General features: G+C 42.9%; 1 protein-coding gene across 1 annotated transcript in view; it reads left to right on the top strand.

Moving 5' to 3' along the window:
* LOC140726514 (sialic acid-binding Ig-like lectin 13) overlaps positions 1-16,851 on the top strand; it is a 45,794-nt gene extending 28,943 nt beyond the window's left edge. Inside the window, exons 5-9 of the mRNA XM_073043051.1 lie at positions 1,223-1,504; positions 8,993-9,286; positions 12,340-12,436; positions 15,960-16,041; positions 16,663-16,851. Of these exons, the coding sequence (XP_072899152.1) occupies positions 1,223-1,504; positions 8,993-9,286; positions 12,340-12,436; positions 15,960-16,041; positions 16,663-16,851 (944 nt within the window). The remainder of the gene's footprint in view (positions 1-1,222; positions 1,505-8,992; positions 9,287-12,339; positions 12,437-15,959; positions 16,042-16,662) is intronic.
* Positions 16,852-17,240: the final 389 nt, after the last annotated feature.

Genomic DNA, 17,240 nt, shown 5'->3' with positions numbered 1-17,240 from the left:
GAGAAATTTATTATGAAGAGACCGGGAGTTTCCCAAAGACAGTCCTCACCCCCTTCAGAAGAGCCATAATATTTGGCTAACTTTAAAAATGTTGAGAAGCTAAACGGAAGCAAAAGTACACGGTGATATACCTATATCGAGAAATACTTATTATAATGTGGATTTTATATTACTTAGTTGTAATTCTTTATTCACTCACTTACTCCTTTTTCCCCACCAAAATGAGAATATATATATGTATGTAATGTATGTGTGTTATGTGTATGTATCTGTGTATGTATGTATGCGTGTGTGTATGTGTATATATATATATATATGCATATGTGTGTATATACATATATATATATAGGAGGAGTACACAGGGAAATCTTTTCTGTGTAATGGATTTGTTCACAAACTTTTATGAATACTGCATTGGGGGCCCTCAACTCACAAGTAGGAGGGGTTATCCCCCACAGCTAGACATTTCCTCTAGCTCAACGCAGGGTCATCTGCTAGAGACCTCAGCCCTGGAATCACACCTTTGTTGCCATTTTTGTTGTTATTTGAATTTCTTGGTTCTTATTTGTTCAGGGAGTAGATCGATTAAGTTTTATTCTAATTTCAATGGTACATTGACAGATAAATACAGATGGCTAAGGACAAGGTAAAATTCATTTCTTTTAATGTTAATAGGCTATTAAATCCAATCAAACGTAAGAGAATTTTATCCAATTTGGAACAATTTGATTCATACTGGGGAAAATGGTTTAACTACATAATGCCTCATAGGCCTGATTTTATTCTCAGAAATCAATGAATCTGTAGTTACAAGAAAAAATCACTCCCTACTTGTACATAGTTCTTTCCTTTTGCTTGTTTTTTTCTTTCCACTCTTTTCTATGAGCGTATACCTCAGATATATACTTTGTGGAGATTTGTGATATATATGATTAAATGATATATATGTACAATGTCTGAAATACATCTTACGGAAATATTTGTTTGATGATGAACTTCAATAAAAAAATAAATTACAAAAAAAAAGAAAACTCCAGTGAGTATTGGCCCAGAGCCATCAAACACTCCTCATATGCACAAGCCCACAGAGACTTGCCTCCGACTCACTCTGTGATCTCTTGCTCCGCAGACGTCCCAACCGGCCCCACTCACTTTTAAAACTGATTTATGATCTTTTATTGTCTTGAAACTGTTGCACAGTTAACCATCTGTTTGTCTTTAGACGCCCCACAGAATTTCTCAATCACTTCTACCAACAGCGTGAACAATTCCTGGGTGAGTATGAAGGAAGGGATTCCTACATCGATCCTCTGCTCCGTCCAGAGTTTCCCAGCATCGAACCTGAGGTGGAGACATCTCGGGGTGACACTGAACACAACAAGTTCCAGCAACAAGCTGTGGCTGGTCTTTCCTCAAGTGACACCCCAGCAGGCCGGAGACTATCAGTGTGTGGCAGAGAATAAACACGGGACAGCGGAGAGGACAGTGACCCTCACTGTGGAATGTGAGTGTGTGGACATCGCCCAACAGTTCTCTCTAAATCTATTTATTTATTTATTGAGATATGGCGCTGAAAAGCCCCTCCAGGCCTTCGAGCCACACCGCCGCCCAATTCACACAAAATGCTGGTGGAATGCAGCAGGCCAGGCAGCATCTATAGGAAGAAACACTGTCGACATTTCGGGCCGAGACCCTTCGTCAGGACGAATCATCTGCAGATTTCCTCGTGTTTTCTGCCCCGCAATTCCCTAGTTTAATCCTAACCTAATCAGGGGACAATTACACCAGCTCCACACAAGGAAATGTGATGCGTACACACACTGGATTACAACTGCAGAAGCACACATATATACAACACGTGCAAGTACACACTCAATTTACAGAAGTGCCTCTAAAATGCGAACGTGTTAGCAGACACAGATTTACGCTGACACGTTCCCCTTCACCCTCTCTCTTTGTTCTCAGTTTCCTTCACTCCCCCTGGATTAACCATTTCTCCCTCGACCCTCAATTATTGCCCACACATTATTCCATCCCCTCCTCCAGCACACTCCCTTACTCCCCTCTCTCTCACTCCTCCCTCCAGCTCATTCCCTCAGTGAAGCTGCAGATCTACAAGGCACACAAACACGTGATGACACACACATCAACATGTGACCATGTACTCACTTGTCTCAAACACGCATGTGGAAGGGAGACATACATATTAGTTTGTTTATTGTCACGGGCCGTCTCGGGGTATCAATGCCGTGAAAACGAGCTTCTCACAGCAACAGCAGAGTTTCAATACAGACACAATGAACATGAATGAACATAATCTCAAATTAACATACAATTCTCAACAAAATAAATAAAACAATGTGGGTGGGATCAGGAACCTATGACTATGGAAATAAATTTAAAGTAAATTTATCATCAGTATGTCACCCTGAGAATCATTTTCTTCTGGGTATTTTTTGGATCCTTGATGAGTTTTAGATTTTGATTTACTATCTAGATCATAGAGCCTGTGTTAGAACAAAAGCTTATTTGCTGCTGCCCTCTATATTCACATTGTCATCAGGCCTCGTATAGGTGTTAAAAAAGGCACATAAACATGGATTTACATTTCAATGTAAGTGTGCCCTCACGTGGTTCAAACATACATGTTCGTAGACATGAACACACAAACACAGTCCCACACTCTTACCTGGAGAGAGAGAGAATTGTACAGACACACACACACACACACTTTGGCCCTTACGGTGGGACAGGTTGATCCCACCTGCATCGCCTGCTTTCGCTCTTTTGATCTTCTGGGTTCAGCTTGATTTTCATGGAATATCAAGAGTCACAGACACCAGACATGGGACCCTGGTGATGTTTCTCTGCCCTCTCCAGAGACCTTCAGCACTTCCCCATGTAACCCATCACTCCCCACTTTACCTAACACGGGGGTGAGCAAGGCTGACCAACAGGAAGAATGAACTGACCCTGATATCCCACAAATCCAACCTCCCTCTCCCCACCCATATCTCTGATGTCCCACATCCACCACAAAATGGCCAAGGTTATGGTGAACTATTGTTTGAAGCTTCCGACAGAATGAAGAATTTGTGAGGATTAGGAAAGTTCCTTCTTGTTGTCCATAAGCCTAGCGTCATGGCTCATGCGTCTTTTAATTTGCCAGTTCCGAAATTAAAATATCCTAAATTTGTGTTGTTGTGAATAGAGAATAAGGTTGGAAAAAGATTAGGTGGGACACAGATTAGAAGCTGAATGGGGCAGAGAAGTGGCAGATGGAGATTAATTGAAGCACGTGTGCAGTGTTGCAGATTGGAAGATCAGGTGTACAGTGATGGGAACAGTTAATGGCAGGACCGTTAACAATGTTGATGATCAGAAGAATCTGAAGATGTGTGTTCATAGCTCTCAACAGTTTGATAGGGTGGGAAAGAAGTTGTAAGACATGCTTGCCTTTATGAGTTCCAGAGTTATGAAGTTACGTTAGAGCTGAAGTAAGTTTTGGTTAGACTCCATGTGAAGTATTGCATTCAGTTCTCTTCACCGCATTATAGGAACGGTGTAGAGGCTTTGGAGAGGGTGAAAAAGGGGATGACATAGCAGGAGCAATAAGGAAAGGTTGGACATACAAATTGTTTTCTCCAGAGACTGGGTGGATATCAGGGCAAAAATAGACGGTCGGTATCTTCTATCTGGGGTTGTAATGTTCAGTATTGGAGGCCATGGATCAAAGGCGAGAAGCTGTAAATGCAAAGATTCACAGGACAAGTTTTCTTTTTATACATCGAGCTGAGGGAGCCTGCAATGTTCTGTCAGCAGTGGAGGTGAAGGTAGAGGTGTTTCAAAGGCACTAAGATGGGCATATGAATGTGTAGGGAATGGAGAGATATGGATATGTTGTAGGCAGAATAGGTTAGCTTAGTTAATGATTTGGTTTCTAGAAAAATTCTCTCACCGCAACAACATGAGCTGCAGGGGCTGTTCCTGAGCTGTACTTTTCCACATTCTATGTACATTGGAAAGCATTGCAAAGGTGGAATGGAATTGATTGTAGAAATCATTCAGGTGGTTGACACATGGAATCTTGTTCTACACCATGTGTTCTCATAATTAACTCTTTATTTGTCTTTATTAGATGCTCCACAGAATCTCTCAATCACTTCTCCCAACAATGTGAACAATTCCTGGGTGAATATAAAGGAAGGGATTCCTACATCGATCCTCTGCTCCGTCCAGAGTTTCCCAGTGTCTAATCTAACGTGGAGACATCTCGGTGTCACACTGAACACAACAAGTTCCAGCAATGAACTGTGGCTGGAGTTTCCTCAGGTGACACCCCAGCAGGCTGGAGTCTATCAGTGTGTGGCGGAGAATGAACACGGGACAGCGGAGAGGGCCATCACCCTCAGTGTGGAGTGTAAGTGGATGCATTGCTACATCTCTAAGTACAAATGCAAAGTCAGTGGACTATTTATCCTTCGATACACAATACACACTCAGTGGCCACTTTATTAAGTACCTGTACACCTGCTTGTTAATGCAAATATCTAATCAGTGAATCATGTGTCGTCAACTCAATGCATAAAAGCATACAGACATGGCTAAGAGATTCCATTGTTGTTCAGACAAAATATTGGAATGGGGAAGAATTATGATCAAAATGACTTTAACCATGGAATGATTGTTGGTGCCAGACGGTGGTTTGAGTACAAAGTCGAAAGTAAAATTTATTATCAGATTATATACATATCACCACATACAAACCTGAGATTCTTTCTCTGCAGGCAGACTTAGGAATCTATAGAGCAGTAACTGTGAACTGTAAACATCAGGAGTTGCTAACTGTAAACAAACTGTGCAAATGCAGATATAAATAACTCTTGGTAAATAATGAGCAAGAAATATCTAAACAGAGTCATTTAAATGGTTGTAAATAAAGAGTCTAATGATTTCAGAAAATGCTGATCTCTGGAATTTGTACGCACAATAGTCTGAAGAGTACAGAGAATAGCGTGAAAAACAAATAGAAAAAATTCATTGAGCAGCATTTCTGTTGGCAAACACTTGGTTAATGAGAGATGCTAACACGAGGAAATCTGCAGATGCTGAAAATTCAAGCACCACACAAAGAGCTGATGGAACGCAGCAGGCCGGCAGCGTCTATAGGAAGAAGTACAGTCGATGTTTCATGTCGAGACCCTTTGACAGGACTAATGGAAAAAGAGATAGTAGGAGATTTGAAAGTGGGAGAGGAAGGGGGAAATCCAAAATGATAGGAGAAGACAGGAGGGGGAGGGATGAAGCTGAGATCTGGGAAGTTGATTGGCAAAAGGGATACAGAGCTAGAGAAGGGGGAGAATCAGAGGACGGAATGCCTTGGAAGAAAGGAAGGGGGAGGGGAGCACCAGAGGAAGATGGAGAATCATATGTCGATCCATGGCCTCCTCTACTGTCGAGATGAAGCAAAACTCAGGTTGGAGGAATAACACCTTACATTGCATCTTGTCCATTTGTTCCCCCCATCCCTTCCCACCGATCTCCCTCCTGGCACTTATCCTTGTAAGTGGAACAAGTGCTACACCTGCCTTTACACTTCCTCCCTCACCACCATTCAGGGCCCCAGACAGTCCTTCCAGGTGAGGCGACACTTCACCTGTGAGTCGGCTGGTGTGGTATACTGCGTCCGGTGCTCCCGGTGTGGCCTTTTATATATTGGTGAGACCTGACGCAGACTGGGAGACCATTTCGCTGAACACCTACGCTCTGTCCACCAGAGAAAGCAGGATCTCCCAGTGGCCACACATTTTAATTCCACATCCCATTCCCATTCTGATATGTCTATCCATGGCCTCCTCTACTGTCAAGATGAATCCAAACTCAGGTTGGAGGAACAACACCTTATATAACGGCTGGGTAGCCTCCAACCTGATGGCATAAACATTGATTTCTCTAACTTCCATTAATGCCCCTCCTCCCCTTCTTACCCCATCCCCATTTATTTATTTATTTTTATTTTTATATACTTTTTTCTCTCTCTCTTTCCCTCTCACAATAACTCCTTGCCTGTTCTCCTTCTCCCTCTGGTGTTCCCCTCCCCATTTTCTTTCTTCCAAGGCCTCCCGTCCCATGATCCTTTCCCTTCTCCAGCCTTGTATCCCTTTTGCCAATCAACTTCCCAGCTCTTAGCTTTATCCTTCCCCCTCCTGTCTTCTCCTATCATTTTGGATCTCCCCCACTCCCTCCCACATTCAAATCTCTGACTAACTCTTTTTCTGTTAGTCCTGTCAAAGGGTCTCAACCCAAAACGTCAGCTGTACTTCTTCCTATAGATGCTGCCTGGCCTGCTGCATTCCACCAGCAATTAGTGTGTGTTGCTTGTTAACAAAAGAGGTCAGTGGAGAATTGCCAGACTGGTTCAATCAGACAGGAAGGCGACAGTAACTCAAACACGCATGTGTTACAGCAGTGATATGCAGTAGAGCTTTGACTGACCTTCTGGGCTCAGCTTGATTTTCATAGAATATCAAGTGCCACAAACACCAGACACAGGACCCTGGTGATGTTTCTCTGCCCTCTCCAGACACATCACTCCCCACTTTACCTAACACGGGGGTGAGCAAGGCTGACCAACAGGAAGAATGAACTGACCCTGATATCCCACAAACCCAACCTCCCTCACCCCACCCACATCTACCACAAAACAGCTGAGCTTACGATCAGTCGCTGTTTAGGAGCTTCCAACAGATTGGACAAGTTGTGAGAATGGGAAATGTTCCTTTTTGTTGTCCATGAGCCCAGCGTCGGAGCCCGTGTCCCATTTAATTTGCCATTTCCTAAACTGAAGATGAGGTAGATAATGAAAAAGGTTTCCAAAAGATTAGGTGGGACATAGATCAGATGCAGATTGGGGCAAAGAAGTGGCAGGTGGAGATGAATTGAGGCACGTGTGAGGTGTTGCAGATTGGAAGATCAGGTGTAAAGTGACAGGAACAGTTAATGGCAGGACCCTTAACAATGTTGATGATCAGAGGATTCTGGAGATCTGTGTTCATAGATCCCAAGAGTTGAACAGGCTGGGAAAGAAGGCGTAAGGCATGTTTTCCTTTATGAGTTCCAGAGTTGTGCAGTCACATTAGAGCTGAAGTAAGTTTTGGTTAGACCCCATGTGAAGTATTGCATTCAGTTCTCTTCACCGCATTATCAGAACAGTGTAGAGGCTTTGGAGAGGGTGAAGAAGAGGATGCTGTCTGGATGACTGAGCAGGAGCAATAAGGAAAGATTGGACATACAAATTGTTTTCTCCACAGACAGAGCGGAGAAATCAGGGCAAAAATAGACAGTCGATATCTTTTACCTGGGGTTGTAATGTTCAGTATTGGAGGCCATGCATCGAAGGCGAGAAGGCGTAAATGCAAAAAGATTCACAGGACAAGTTTTCTTTTTATACAATGAGCTGAGGGAGCCTGCAATGTTCTGTCAGGAGTGGAGGTGAAGATAGAGGTGTTTCAAAGGCACTCAGATGGGCATATGAATGTGCAGGGAATTGAGGGAAATGGACATGTTGTAGGCAGAATAGGTTAGCTTAAGGATTTGGTTTACAGAAGACTTAGATCAGCATAACTTTATGAGCCACGGGGCTGTGTGGAATGTACTTTTCCTCATTCTATGTACATTGGACCACATTGCAAACGTGGAATGGAATTGATTGTAGAAATCATTCAGGTGATTAACACATGGAATCTTGTTCTACACCGTATGTTCTCATGCTTAACTCTTTATTTGTCTTTATTAGATGCTCCACAGAATTTCTCCATCACTTCTTCCATCAACGTGAACAATTCCTGGGTGAATATGAAGGAAGGGATTCCTACATCGATCCTCTGCTCCGTCCAGAGTTTCCCAGTGTCTAATCTAACGTGGAGACATCTCGGGGTCACACTGAACACAACAAGTTCCAGCAATGAACTGTGGCTGGAGTTTCCTCAGGTGACACCCCAGCAGGCTGGAGTCTATCAGTGTGTGGCGGAGAATGAACACGGGACAGCGGAGAGGGCCATCACCCTCAGTGTGGAGTGTAAGTGGATGCATTGCTACATCTCCAAGTACAAATGCAAAGTCAGTGGATTATTTACCCTTCGATACACACTGCACACTCAGTGGCCACTTTATTAAGCACCTGTAAACCTGTTGTTTAATGCAAATATCTAATCAGCGAATCCTGTGGTGGCAACTCAATGTATAAAAGAGATCCTATTGTTGATCAGACCAAATATTGGAATGGGGAAGAAATATGATTAAAGTGACTTTAACCATGGAATGATTGTTGGTGCTAGACAGGGTGGTTTGACTACAAAGTTCAAAGTAAAATTTATTATCAGAGTACATACATATATCACCACATACAAACCTGAGATTCTTTCTCTGCAGGCAGACTTAGGATATCTATAGAGTAGTAACTGTAAACATCAGCAGCTGCTAATTGTACATTAACTGCAAATGCAGATATGAATAACTCTTAGTAAATAATGAGCATGAAATAACTATACAGAGTCCTTAAATGAGTGTAAATATCCCCTTTTGTTGAAGAGCCTGATGATTTCAGGATCTGCCAATCTTCTGGAATTTTCATGCACAAGTCTTTAGCATTTACAGAGAATGGTGTGAAAAACAAACAAAAAAAAGATCCATTGAGTGTCAGTTCTGTGGGTGAAACACTTTGTTAATGGGAAAGGTCAGAGGAGAAAAGCCAGACTGGTTCAATTTGACAGGAAGGCAACAGTAACTCAAACAATCACAGGTTACAGCAGTGATATGCAGAAGAGCATCTCTGAATGTGGAGGACGGGGATCCAATGCATCAAAATGGAGACAGCCTCTGTTTACAGAGAATGGAAAGGGGGGTCTAACAGAGGACAGCTGATGCTTCAGAATAACACTGGACCATTACAATATATCAGTGCTACCAACATCTCCTGCCTGTTTCTTCCCAGATAAGCCTGAGATTTCTCGGGACTCAGGATGCACTCGGACTCCCGAGGTCATCACATGTGTGTGTGCGGCCAGATCAAACCCACCCGGAGAGCTCACCTGGCACCTCCCCCTCGCCAACCTCAGCGGGAACCAGACACACGGTCGTTTCCAGACGTGGCAGGTGGCAGATGGGCAACTGGTGACTGGCTTGTTGGCCTTGGGTGTGAGCGAGGGAGAGGAGGATGTGACCACCTTCTGTACTGTCCGAAACCAGCATGGAGAGGTCATGTTCGCGGTGTCCGTGTGGATGAAAGGTGAGGGTATCTCTGAGGAATATTCTCCATTCAGCGGAGTGCAGCCTTAACCTCAGCAATTCACTCCGACCTCCGCTCGAGCTCTATCTGAGCAAAGTCCACCTTCCCTTCTGTCAGGATGGGGAAGATCGCATGGACAGAGGGGAGTTTACGCCAGCGTCCCGACCCCACTAATGGTCATCATCACATTGCTAGTCATGGGATCTTGCTGTGTACAGATTGCTATCCTGCTTCCCTTGGGACCAGATCCCAAGCTGAGGAACACATTGGGATGGTGAAATGGGAATCACACTCTCCACTCTGCTTTAAGACTCCACGGCCTTATCCAGGACTTAGCCCAAGTAAAATTGGGAAGGAACACATGGATCTCTCTCTCCTACAAAATGTTGGCAATGAAAAGTCAAATGTTCTGGATATTACATTAGAATCAGAATCAGAATCAGGTCCAATATCACCGGCACATGCCCTCAAATGTGTTGTTTTGTGACAGGACTACATGGCAATATAAAATATCTATAAATTACAATATATATACAGTGCCTAGAAAAAGTATTCACCCCCTTGTAAGTTTTCATGTTTTATTGTTTTATAGCATTGAATCACAGTAGATTTTGGCGGGAAGTATTCCATACCTTCTCACAACTTTTTAGGGTCCAATTTGACCCAAATCCTCTTACTGCCTTGTTTGGTATTATTACAAATGAAGATATAACTTTAAATACTCCTAACCTACAGGTTTTAGTTTTTACCTCTCTTTTAGCAAGGAGGGCAATTTTGCTTAAATGGAAGGAGTCTACCCCTCCTACACATCTTCAATGGCTACATGATATTATGTCTTATTTAAATTTAGAGAAGATCCGCTGCTCAGTCTTAAAACAATCTTTTTATGATATCTGGGGACTTTTCCTAAATTACTTTTCCAATTTATAAAGTTTAACAGTGCACAGACTTTTATGTATATTTCTATCTTCCCTTCTTAAGCGAATATGTTTTTTTCCTAATTATCCATTATCATCCATCAGCTTTTTTCTTTGGTAGTTGGTAGGGGGTTGACTTTTTTTATATAAAAAATTTCTTTTATGATATATGACCTATCTTTAAATTTTTGATTACAGAGTGGTATACCTTTATGTGATATGTTATAACATTTTGATCAATTTTATCACAATATATAAATATACACAAGTTATGTTGAGATGTATCTATGTGCTGCACTCTGTAAATCTTGTTTTTTCTTCTGAATTAAAATATTGTAAAAAGAATCACAGTAGATTTAATTTGGTTTTTTTTGACACTGATCAACAGAAAAAGACTCTTTCATGCCAAAGTAAAAATGGACCTCTAGAAAGTGATCTAAATTAATTACAAATATAAAACACAAAATATGTGATTGCATAAGTATTCACCCCCTTCAAGTCAGTATTTAGTAGATGCACCTTTGGCAGCAATTACAGCCTTCAGTCTGAGTGGATAGGTCTCTTTCAGAGAGGTACATCCAGACACTACAATTCTTCCCTATTCTTCCTTACAAAACTGCTCACCCTCTGTCAGACTTCATGGGGATCACAATTTTACCGCAGTTTTCCAGTCCAGCCATAAATTCTCAATTAGATTGAGGTCCATACTGTGACTTTGCCACAACAGGACATGAACATTGTTGTTTTTAATCCATTCCTGTGTAGCTTTGGCTTTATGCTTGGGGTCTTTGTCTTGCTGGAAAAGAAATTTTCTTTCCAGTCCCAGTTCTCTTGCAAACTGCATCAGGTTTTCCAAAAGGATTCCCCTGTACTTTGCTGCAATGATTTTACCCTCTGCCTTCCAAACCTACCAGGGCCTGCTGCAGTGAAGCATCCCCACAGCGTCATGCAGTCACTGCCATGTTTCACTGTGGGGATGGTGTGTATTCATGATGTGCAGTGTCTGGCTTACGCCAACAATAGCATTGATTCTGATGGCCAAAATGTTCAATTTTGGTTTCATCACACGATAGAACCTTCTTCTACCTGACTTCAGAGTCTCCCACATGCCTTCCAGCAAACTCTAGCTGTGATTTCATGTGAGTTTCTTTTCAACAGTGGCCTTTGTTTGCCACTCTCCCATATGCTGAAACTGGTGAAGTACCCGGGCAACAGTTGTTGTATGCACAATCTCTCCTATCACAGCCACTGAAGCTTGTAACTTCTCCAGAGTTGTCATAGGTCTCTTGGTGGCCTCCCTCACTATTCTTCTTCTTGCACGGTTACTCACTTTTTGAAGACATCCTGCTCCAGGTAGATGTACAGCTGTGCCATATTCTTTCCATTTCTCGATGATTGAATTAACTGTTCTCCAAGGGATAGTCAGAAACTTGGAAATTTTCTTGTATCCTACTCCTGACTTGGACTTTACAATGACCCTTTCAGGAAGTTGCTTGGAGTACTCTTTTGACCTCATGGTGTAGTTTTTGCCAGCACCCTGACTCGCAAGCAGGTGGACCCTCCCGGTTCAGGTGTATTTTTACCACAATCAATAATTTTGTGTTTTGAATTTGCAATTTGTTTAGATCACTTTGCAGAGATCTGTTTTCACTTTGACATGAAAGAGTTTTTTTCCTGTTGATTAGTGTCAAAAAAGTCTAATTAAATCCACCGTGACACAGTGTTGTAAAACAATAAAAGATGAATACTTTTTATAGGCACAGTACAGGTATATATTTATAGAAAGTAAATTAAATTAAGTTGTGCAAAGAGAGACCAAAAAAGTGAAAACAATCATGAGGCAGTGGCAGTGAGGATGAAACTGTTCCTCACACATGAGTGTCTTGTACTTCCTCCTTCATGGTAACAAAACGAAGAAGACATATCCTGGGTGGTGCGGTCTATAATGATGCCTATTTGAGGCTTCAACTTTTGAAGATGATTTAGGTACTAAAGAGGCAGATGACCATGATGGTGTTGAGTTTGCAACTTTCTGCAGCTTTTTTGGATCCTGTGCAGTGGCCAGTCCATAAATGAGAAAGGATTTGACTTGTACAGTGGACTATTCTGAAGCTGTCCTGTTGCTTGATGTTACAGGTGGGGTTTCTGCTGTTTGGATCACAGTGTTACTCACGAGCAATGTCATTCTCAGTATGCTACTGGCTGGGTTGTTCATCTCCAGGTACATCCCGAAGTAAGTCCAGATGAACGTTCAAGTTCAGTTTTATTGTAATTTCAATTGTATACATTTATACCATGAAATGAAACAACATTCTCTGGAACAGGGTATACAACACAGTGCATATAACACACACAGCTCATAAAACATTACCACAAATAAGTTAACAAATAATAAAATAAATTCTATATGATTGACATTGATCATAAGGTGCATTTACGACACTTCATAAGTGATGAGACCTGGGTGGTGTCAGGGAGTTCAGTGGTGGGGAAGAAGCTGTTTCCCATCCTAACAGTCCTTCTCAGAATGCTACGGTTCCTCCTGCCTGATGGTGGGGTGCTGGAGGGGACAACGATGGTCAAAGAGATTGTGAGATGGATGGGAGGGATCCTTGACAATCCTAAGGATCCTGGTTAACATCTTGGATGGGTGGAAGAGATACCCCGATGATCATCTCAGCAGCCCTTGTAATCCTTTGTCAGGTCTTGTGGTCAGATCCATTGCCATACCAGATGGTGATACAGCTGGTCAGGATACTCTTGATGGTGCTCCTGTTAAAAATTAGTTAGAATAAAGGAAAGTAGTAGCCTCAAATGCCTGAATCTCTTTAGAAAATGGAGACGTTGTTGTGCTTTCTTGAGTAAAGAGATGGTGTTGGGGGTCCAGGTGAAATTGTAGGTGAGGAATGTTCAGCTTCTGTGCAAATCCTACCCTCTGCTGTCTACCTGTGGGTGACTGCTTCGATCGGGTCTGCATCTGTTCCAGTCCCTGTCTCCCCTACTGACTGGGAGCCAACAATCATTCATGTTCATTGTTACATTCTACATTCTGGTGGTATACAGTGCCTATAAAAATTATGCTTGGAAGTGTTCATGTTTTATTGTTTTACAACATTGAATCACAGTACATTTAATTTGGCTTTTTTTGACACAGATCATCAGAAAGATACTCTTACGTGTCAAACTGAAAAGATACCCCTACTATGTGATCTAAACTTACAGATGTAAAACACAGGATAAATGATTGCAGAAGTATTCACCCCCTTCAAGTCAGTACTGTTCGTAGATGCAACTTTAGTGGCAATTACAGTCTTGAGTCTGTGTGGACAGGTTTCTTTCAGCTTTGCACATCTGGACACTGCAATTTTTCCCCACTCTTCCTTTAAAAACTGCTCAAGGTCTGTCAGATTGCATGGCGATTGTGAGTGAAAATCCCTTTTCTAATCCAGCCACAAACTCTCAAATGGATTGAGGTCTGGACTCTGATTTGGCCTCTCCAGGACATTACATTTGTTGTTTTTAAGCCATTCCTGTGTGGCTTTGGCTTTATGCTTGGGGTCATTGTCTTGCTGGCAAGCAAATCTTCTCCCAAGATCCATTTCTCCTGGGAAATGAGGATTTTCCTGTATTTTGCTGCATTCATTTTACCCTCTACCTTCACAAGCCTTGCAGGGCTTGCTGCAGTGAAGCATCCCCTCAGCATGTTACAGCCACCACCATGTTTCATGGTAGGGATGGTGATTTCTGATGTTCAGTTTTGGGGTGATGTCAAACATAGCATTTAGTCTAATGGCCACCAAGCTCACTTTTGCTTTCAATCTACCATAGAACCTTTTTCCAGCTGACTTCAGAGACTCCCACATGCCTTCTAGCCAATGCTAGCTGAGATTTCATGTGAGCTTTTCTCAACAGTAGCTTTCTCTTTACCAATCTCCCATAAAGCTGGGACTGGTGAAGCACCTGGGCAACAGTTGTTGTTTGCGCAGTCTCTCCCATCTCAGCCACTGAAGCTTGCAACTCCTCCTGAGTTGTCACAGGTCTCTTGGTGACCTTCCTCACTAGACCCTTCTTGCACAGTCACTCAGGTTTTTGAGGATGGCCTGCTGAGGCAGATTTACAGCTGTACCATATCCTTTACATTTCTTGATGATTAACTTAACTGTTCTCCAAAGGATATTCAGTAACATGGAAATGTTCTTTTATCCATCTTCTTTTATCTTGTGCTTTTCAATAAGCTTGTCACAAAGTTGCTTGGAGTGTTCTTTTGTCTTCATGGAGTAGTTTTTGCCAGGATACTGACTCACCAGCAGTTGGAGCTTCCAGATACAGGTGTATTTTTACTACAATCAATTGAAACACCTTGACCGTACACAGGATTCCAAAAGCACATCTCCATATAACTAATGATGTGACTCCTGAAACCATCTGTGGCACCAGTGATGATCTGGTGGTCATTTTAAAGGGGGGGGGGGGTGAATGAATATTCATCCATTCAGTTATTTTGTATTTTATATTTGTAATTTTGTACAGGTCTATTTTCACCTTGTCACAAAAGTCTTTTTTTATTGATTAGTGTCAAGAAAGACAAATTAAACCCAAATGACTCAATGTTGTAAAACAATACAACATAGAAACTAATGGGGGTGGGTGAATATGTTTTAGAGACACTGTATACTACAATCAATTGAAACAGCTTGACCATACATAGGTCTCCAAAAACAGATCTCCACTTAACTAATTATGTGACTTCTGAAACAAATAGGCTGGACCAGTCATCATATGGTGTGTCATATTATAGTGGGTGAATACTTGTGCAATCAATTATTTTATGTTATATATTTATAATTAACTTAGAGCACTTTGTAGAGATCGATTTTGCATCGTGACATGAAAGAGTCCTTTTCTGTTGCTCAATCAAAAAGACAAATTAAACCACTGTCATTCAATGTTGCAAAACAATAAACATGAAAACATCCAAGGGGGGGTGAATAGTTTTATAGGCAGTGTATATGCTTTGGCAAGTAGCAGGAACACTGTACATTACAGACATGACAAAATAATTTATTAAGAGACACAGCATGGAACAGGCCCTTCATCCCCAAACACTAGCCGATCACAGGGCAATTTACAATGACCAATTGAGCTACTAACTGGTATGTCTTTAGAATGTAGGAGGAAACTAGAGCACCCGAAGGAATCCACGTGGTCACAGGGCATCTGTATGTTACATGATAACTTACATGATAAAATAAACCAACCTAAACAAAGAGAGCTCCAGATCCAAAAGCACAATGAGGGAGACTGGGAATTCTCTGCCTTCCAGTCTGGTCCTTGTCATCCCGTGGTCACACAGCGCTTGGGGGTCACACCTTGATCAGTGGTCAGTTGTCAGCACCACAGGTGAGGCGTCCAAATGAAGAAGGAAACTATTAAACTTGCAGATATTTCTCTCTCTCTTATAAGTGGAAGAGGGTTAAGGGAGGTGATGGGAAAGGGGAAGCGGGTGGAGGAGGGTTATGGGAGGCGATGGGAAAGGGGAAGGGGAGGAGGAGGGTTGGGAGAAGGGAAGGAAGGGGGTGGGGAAAGAGGGGAGAAGGAAAGGAGGAAGGAGGAGGAGGGGCAGAGTGATGCCACTCCACAGACTCAGTGGAGGATGTTGTATTCAATGGTCTGGATGTCACAGTGAGGTGACACTAGGGTGTCGATTTGGCTGACCCTAATGTTCGTAATCCTGGGCCAACATTCTGCTGTTCCAGACGGGATGAACGGACCAAGGAGAGAGCCTCAGAGATCCTGGACACGACCGTCAGCTCCAGTGCACACTTGACCACACCTCAGGTACAGGTCAGAGCTCAGTCCAGTAAAGGGCAGGACACCGGGAGCACAGCGCTGCGGGGGGGGGGGGGGACATTGAGGGGGGAGTGTTGCACCATGGGGCAATGCTCACAGACTGCCATGGTCTGGGGTTTAGGACCATGGGTGAGTGAATGAGAGGGAGGGAAGGAACAAAATTGAGGGAGGATGAGAGTGAGATGGAGGGAGATAGAGAGACAGAGATGGAAAGAGAGAAAGAGGATCAAGAGAATGAAGGGATGAAATAGATAAAGATGAGAGACTCGCAGAGAATTGGGAGGAGACAGAGTAACTGAAAGAGAAGAGATGAGGGAGGGGAGCGGTAAAGAACAAGAGAACTGTGTCCACAACAGGGTTCCAACTTGTTATTCAGAGCCTGTAATTCACCAGTCATCATTGATGCAAACAGTCAATGTGCGAAAGACAACAATCTGCAAATAGAAAATAAAAAGTAACAATACACAAATAAGTAATAAATATTGGGAACCTGAGTTGTAGAGTCCTTGGAAGTAAATCCAGAGGTTGTGGAATTAGTTTCGTGATGGGGAGTGAGCAGTTCAATGGTGTTTGATGAAGAATTGAGATTTGCTTTTATTTCTGCCCCAGGACACGGAGAGGCAGAGGACGAGCCGGATCCCACAGGAAGTTACAACAGCAATGCCCGTTGGAGAGGGGGAGGAGTGTAACCTGGTGTATGCCAGCCTGCGGGAACTGCCCGGCGGTGGGGGTCCTGTTCGCAGGGGGGAGACGGTCATATACTCAGCGTTGAAATTCCAGTCAATCGGGCCAGCCTGAGAGGTCACAGCACTGGTGGGTGGGAGGGGGGAGGTTGGGGAGAGAGGCTTCTGGTTCTCCGGGAGATGGCCAGTGCTGTAGGGGACATTGCAGCCAACTACACAGCAGGATCCCACAGAGCACTGGGTCCCACAGACCCACAGACCCAGATTAGAACCTACTTTCTAATCATGTTCATTCATATCAAGCGAAACTGGAGACTCGCTGATTCAGACAAATAAAATTGCATTGCTTTTATTCGGGGGTGCAGGGTGCACAGTGAAGAGGTAACATCATTCAGGGAATGCCGCTCAAGAGTGTGGGGAGCAATTGAGGGGGGAGTACAGTGGGAGGGATGGTGAAGAGGATGCACCACATTGTGGAAAGGGTGGGGAGGAGGGAGCACTGTG

This window comes from Hemitrygon akajei, chromosome 1 (assembly GCF_048418815.1).
Source record: "Hemitrygon akajei chromosome 1, sHemAka1.3, whole genome shotgun sequence".
NCBI classification, from domain to species: Eukaryota; Metazoa; Chordata; class Chondrichthyes; order Myliobatiformes; family Dasyatidae; genus Hemitrygon; species Hemitrygon akajei.
The sequence above is the reverse complement of the archived record's forward strand: the minus strand, read 5'-3'. Positions and strand labels throughout refer to the sequence as shown.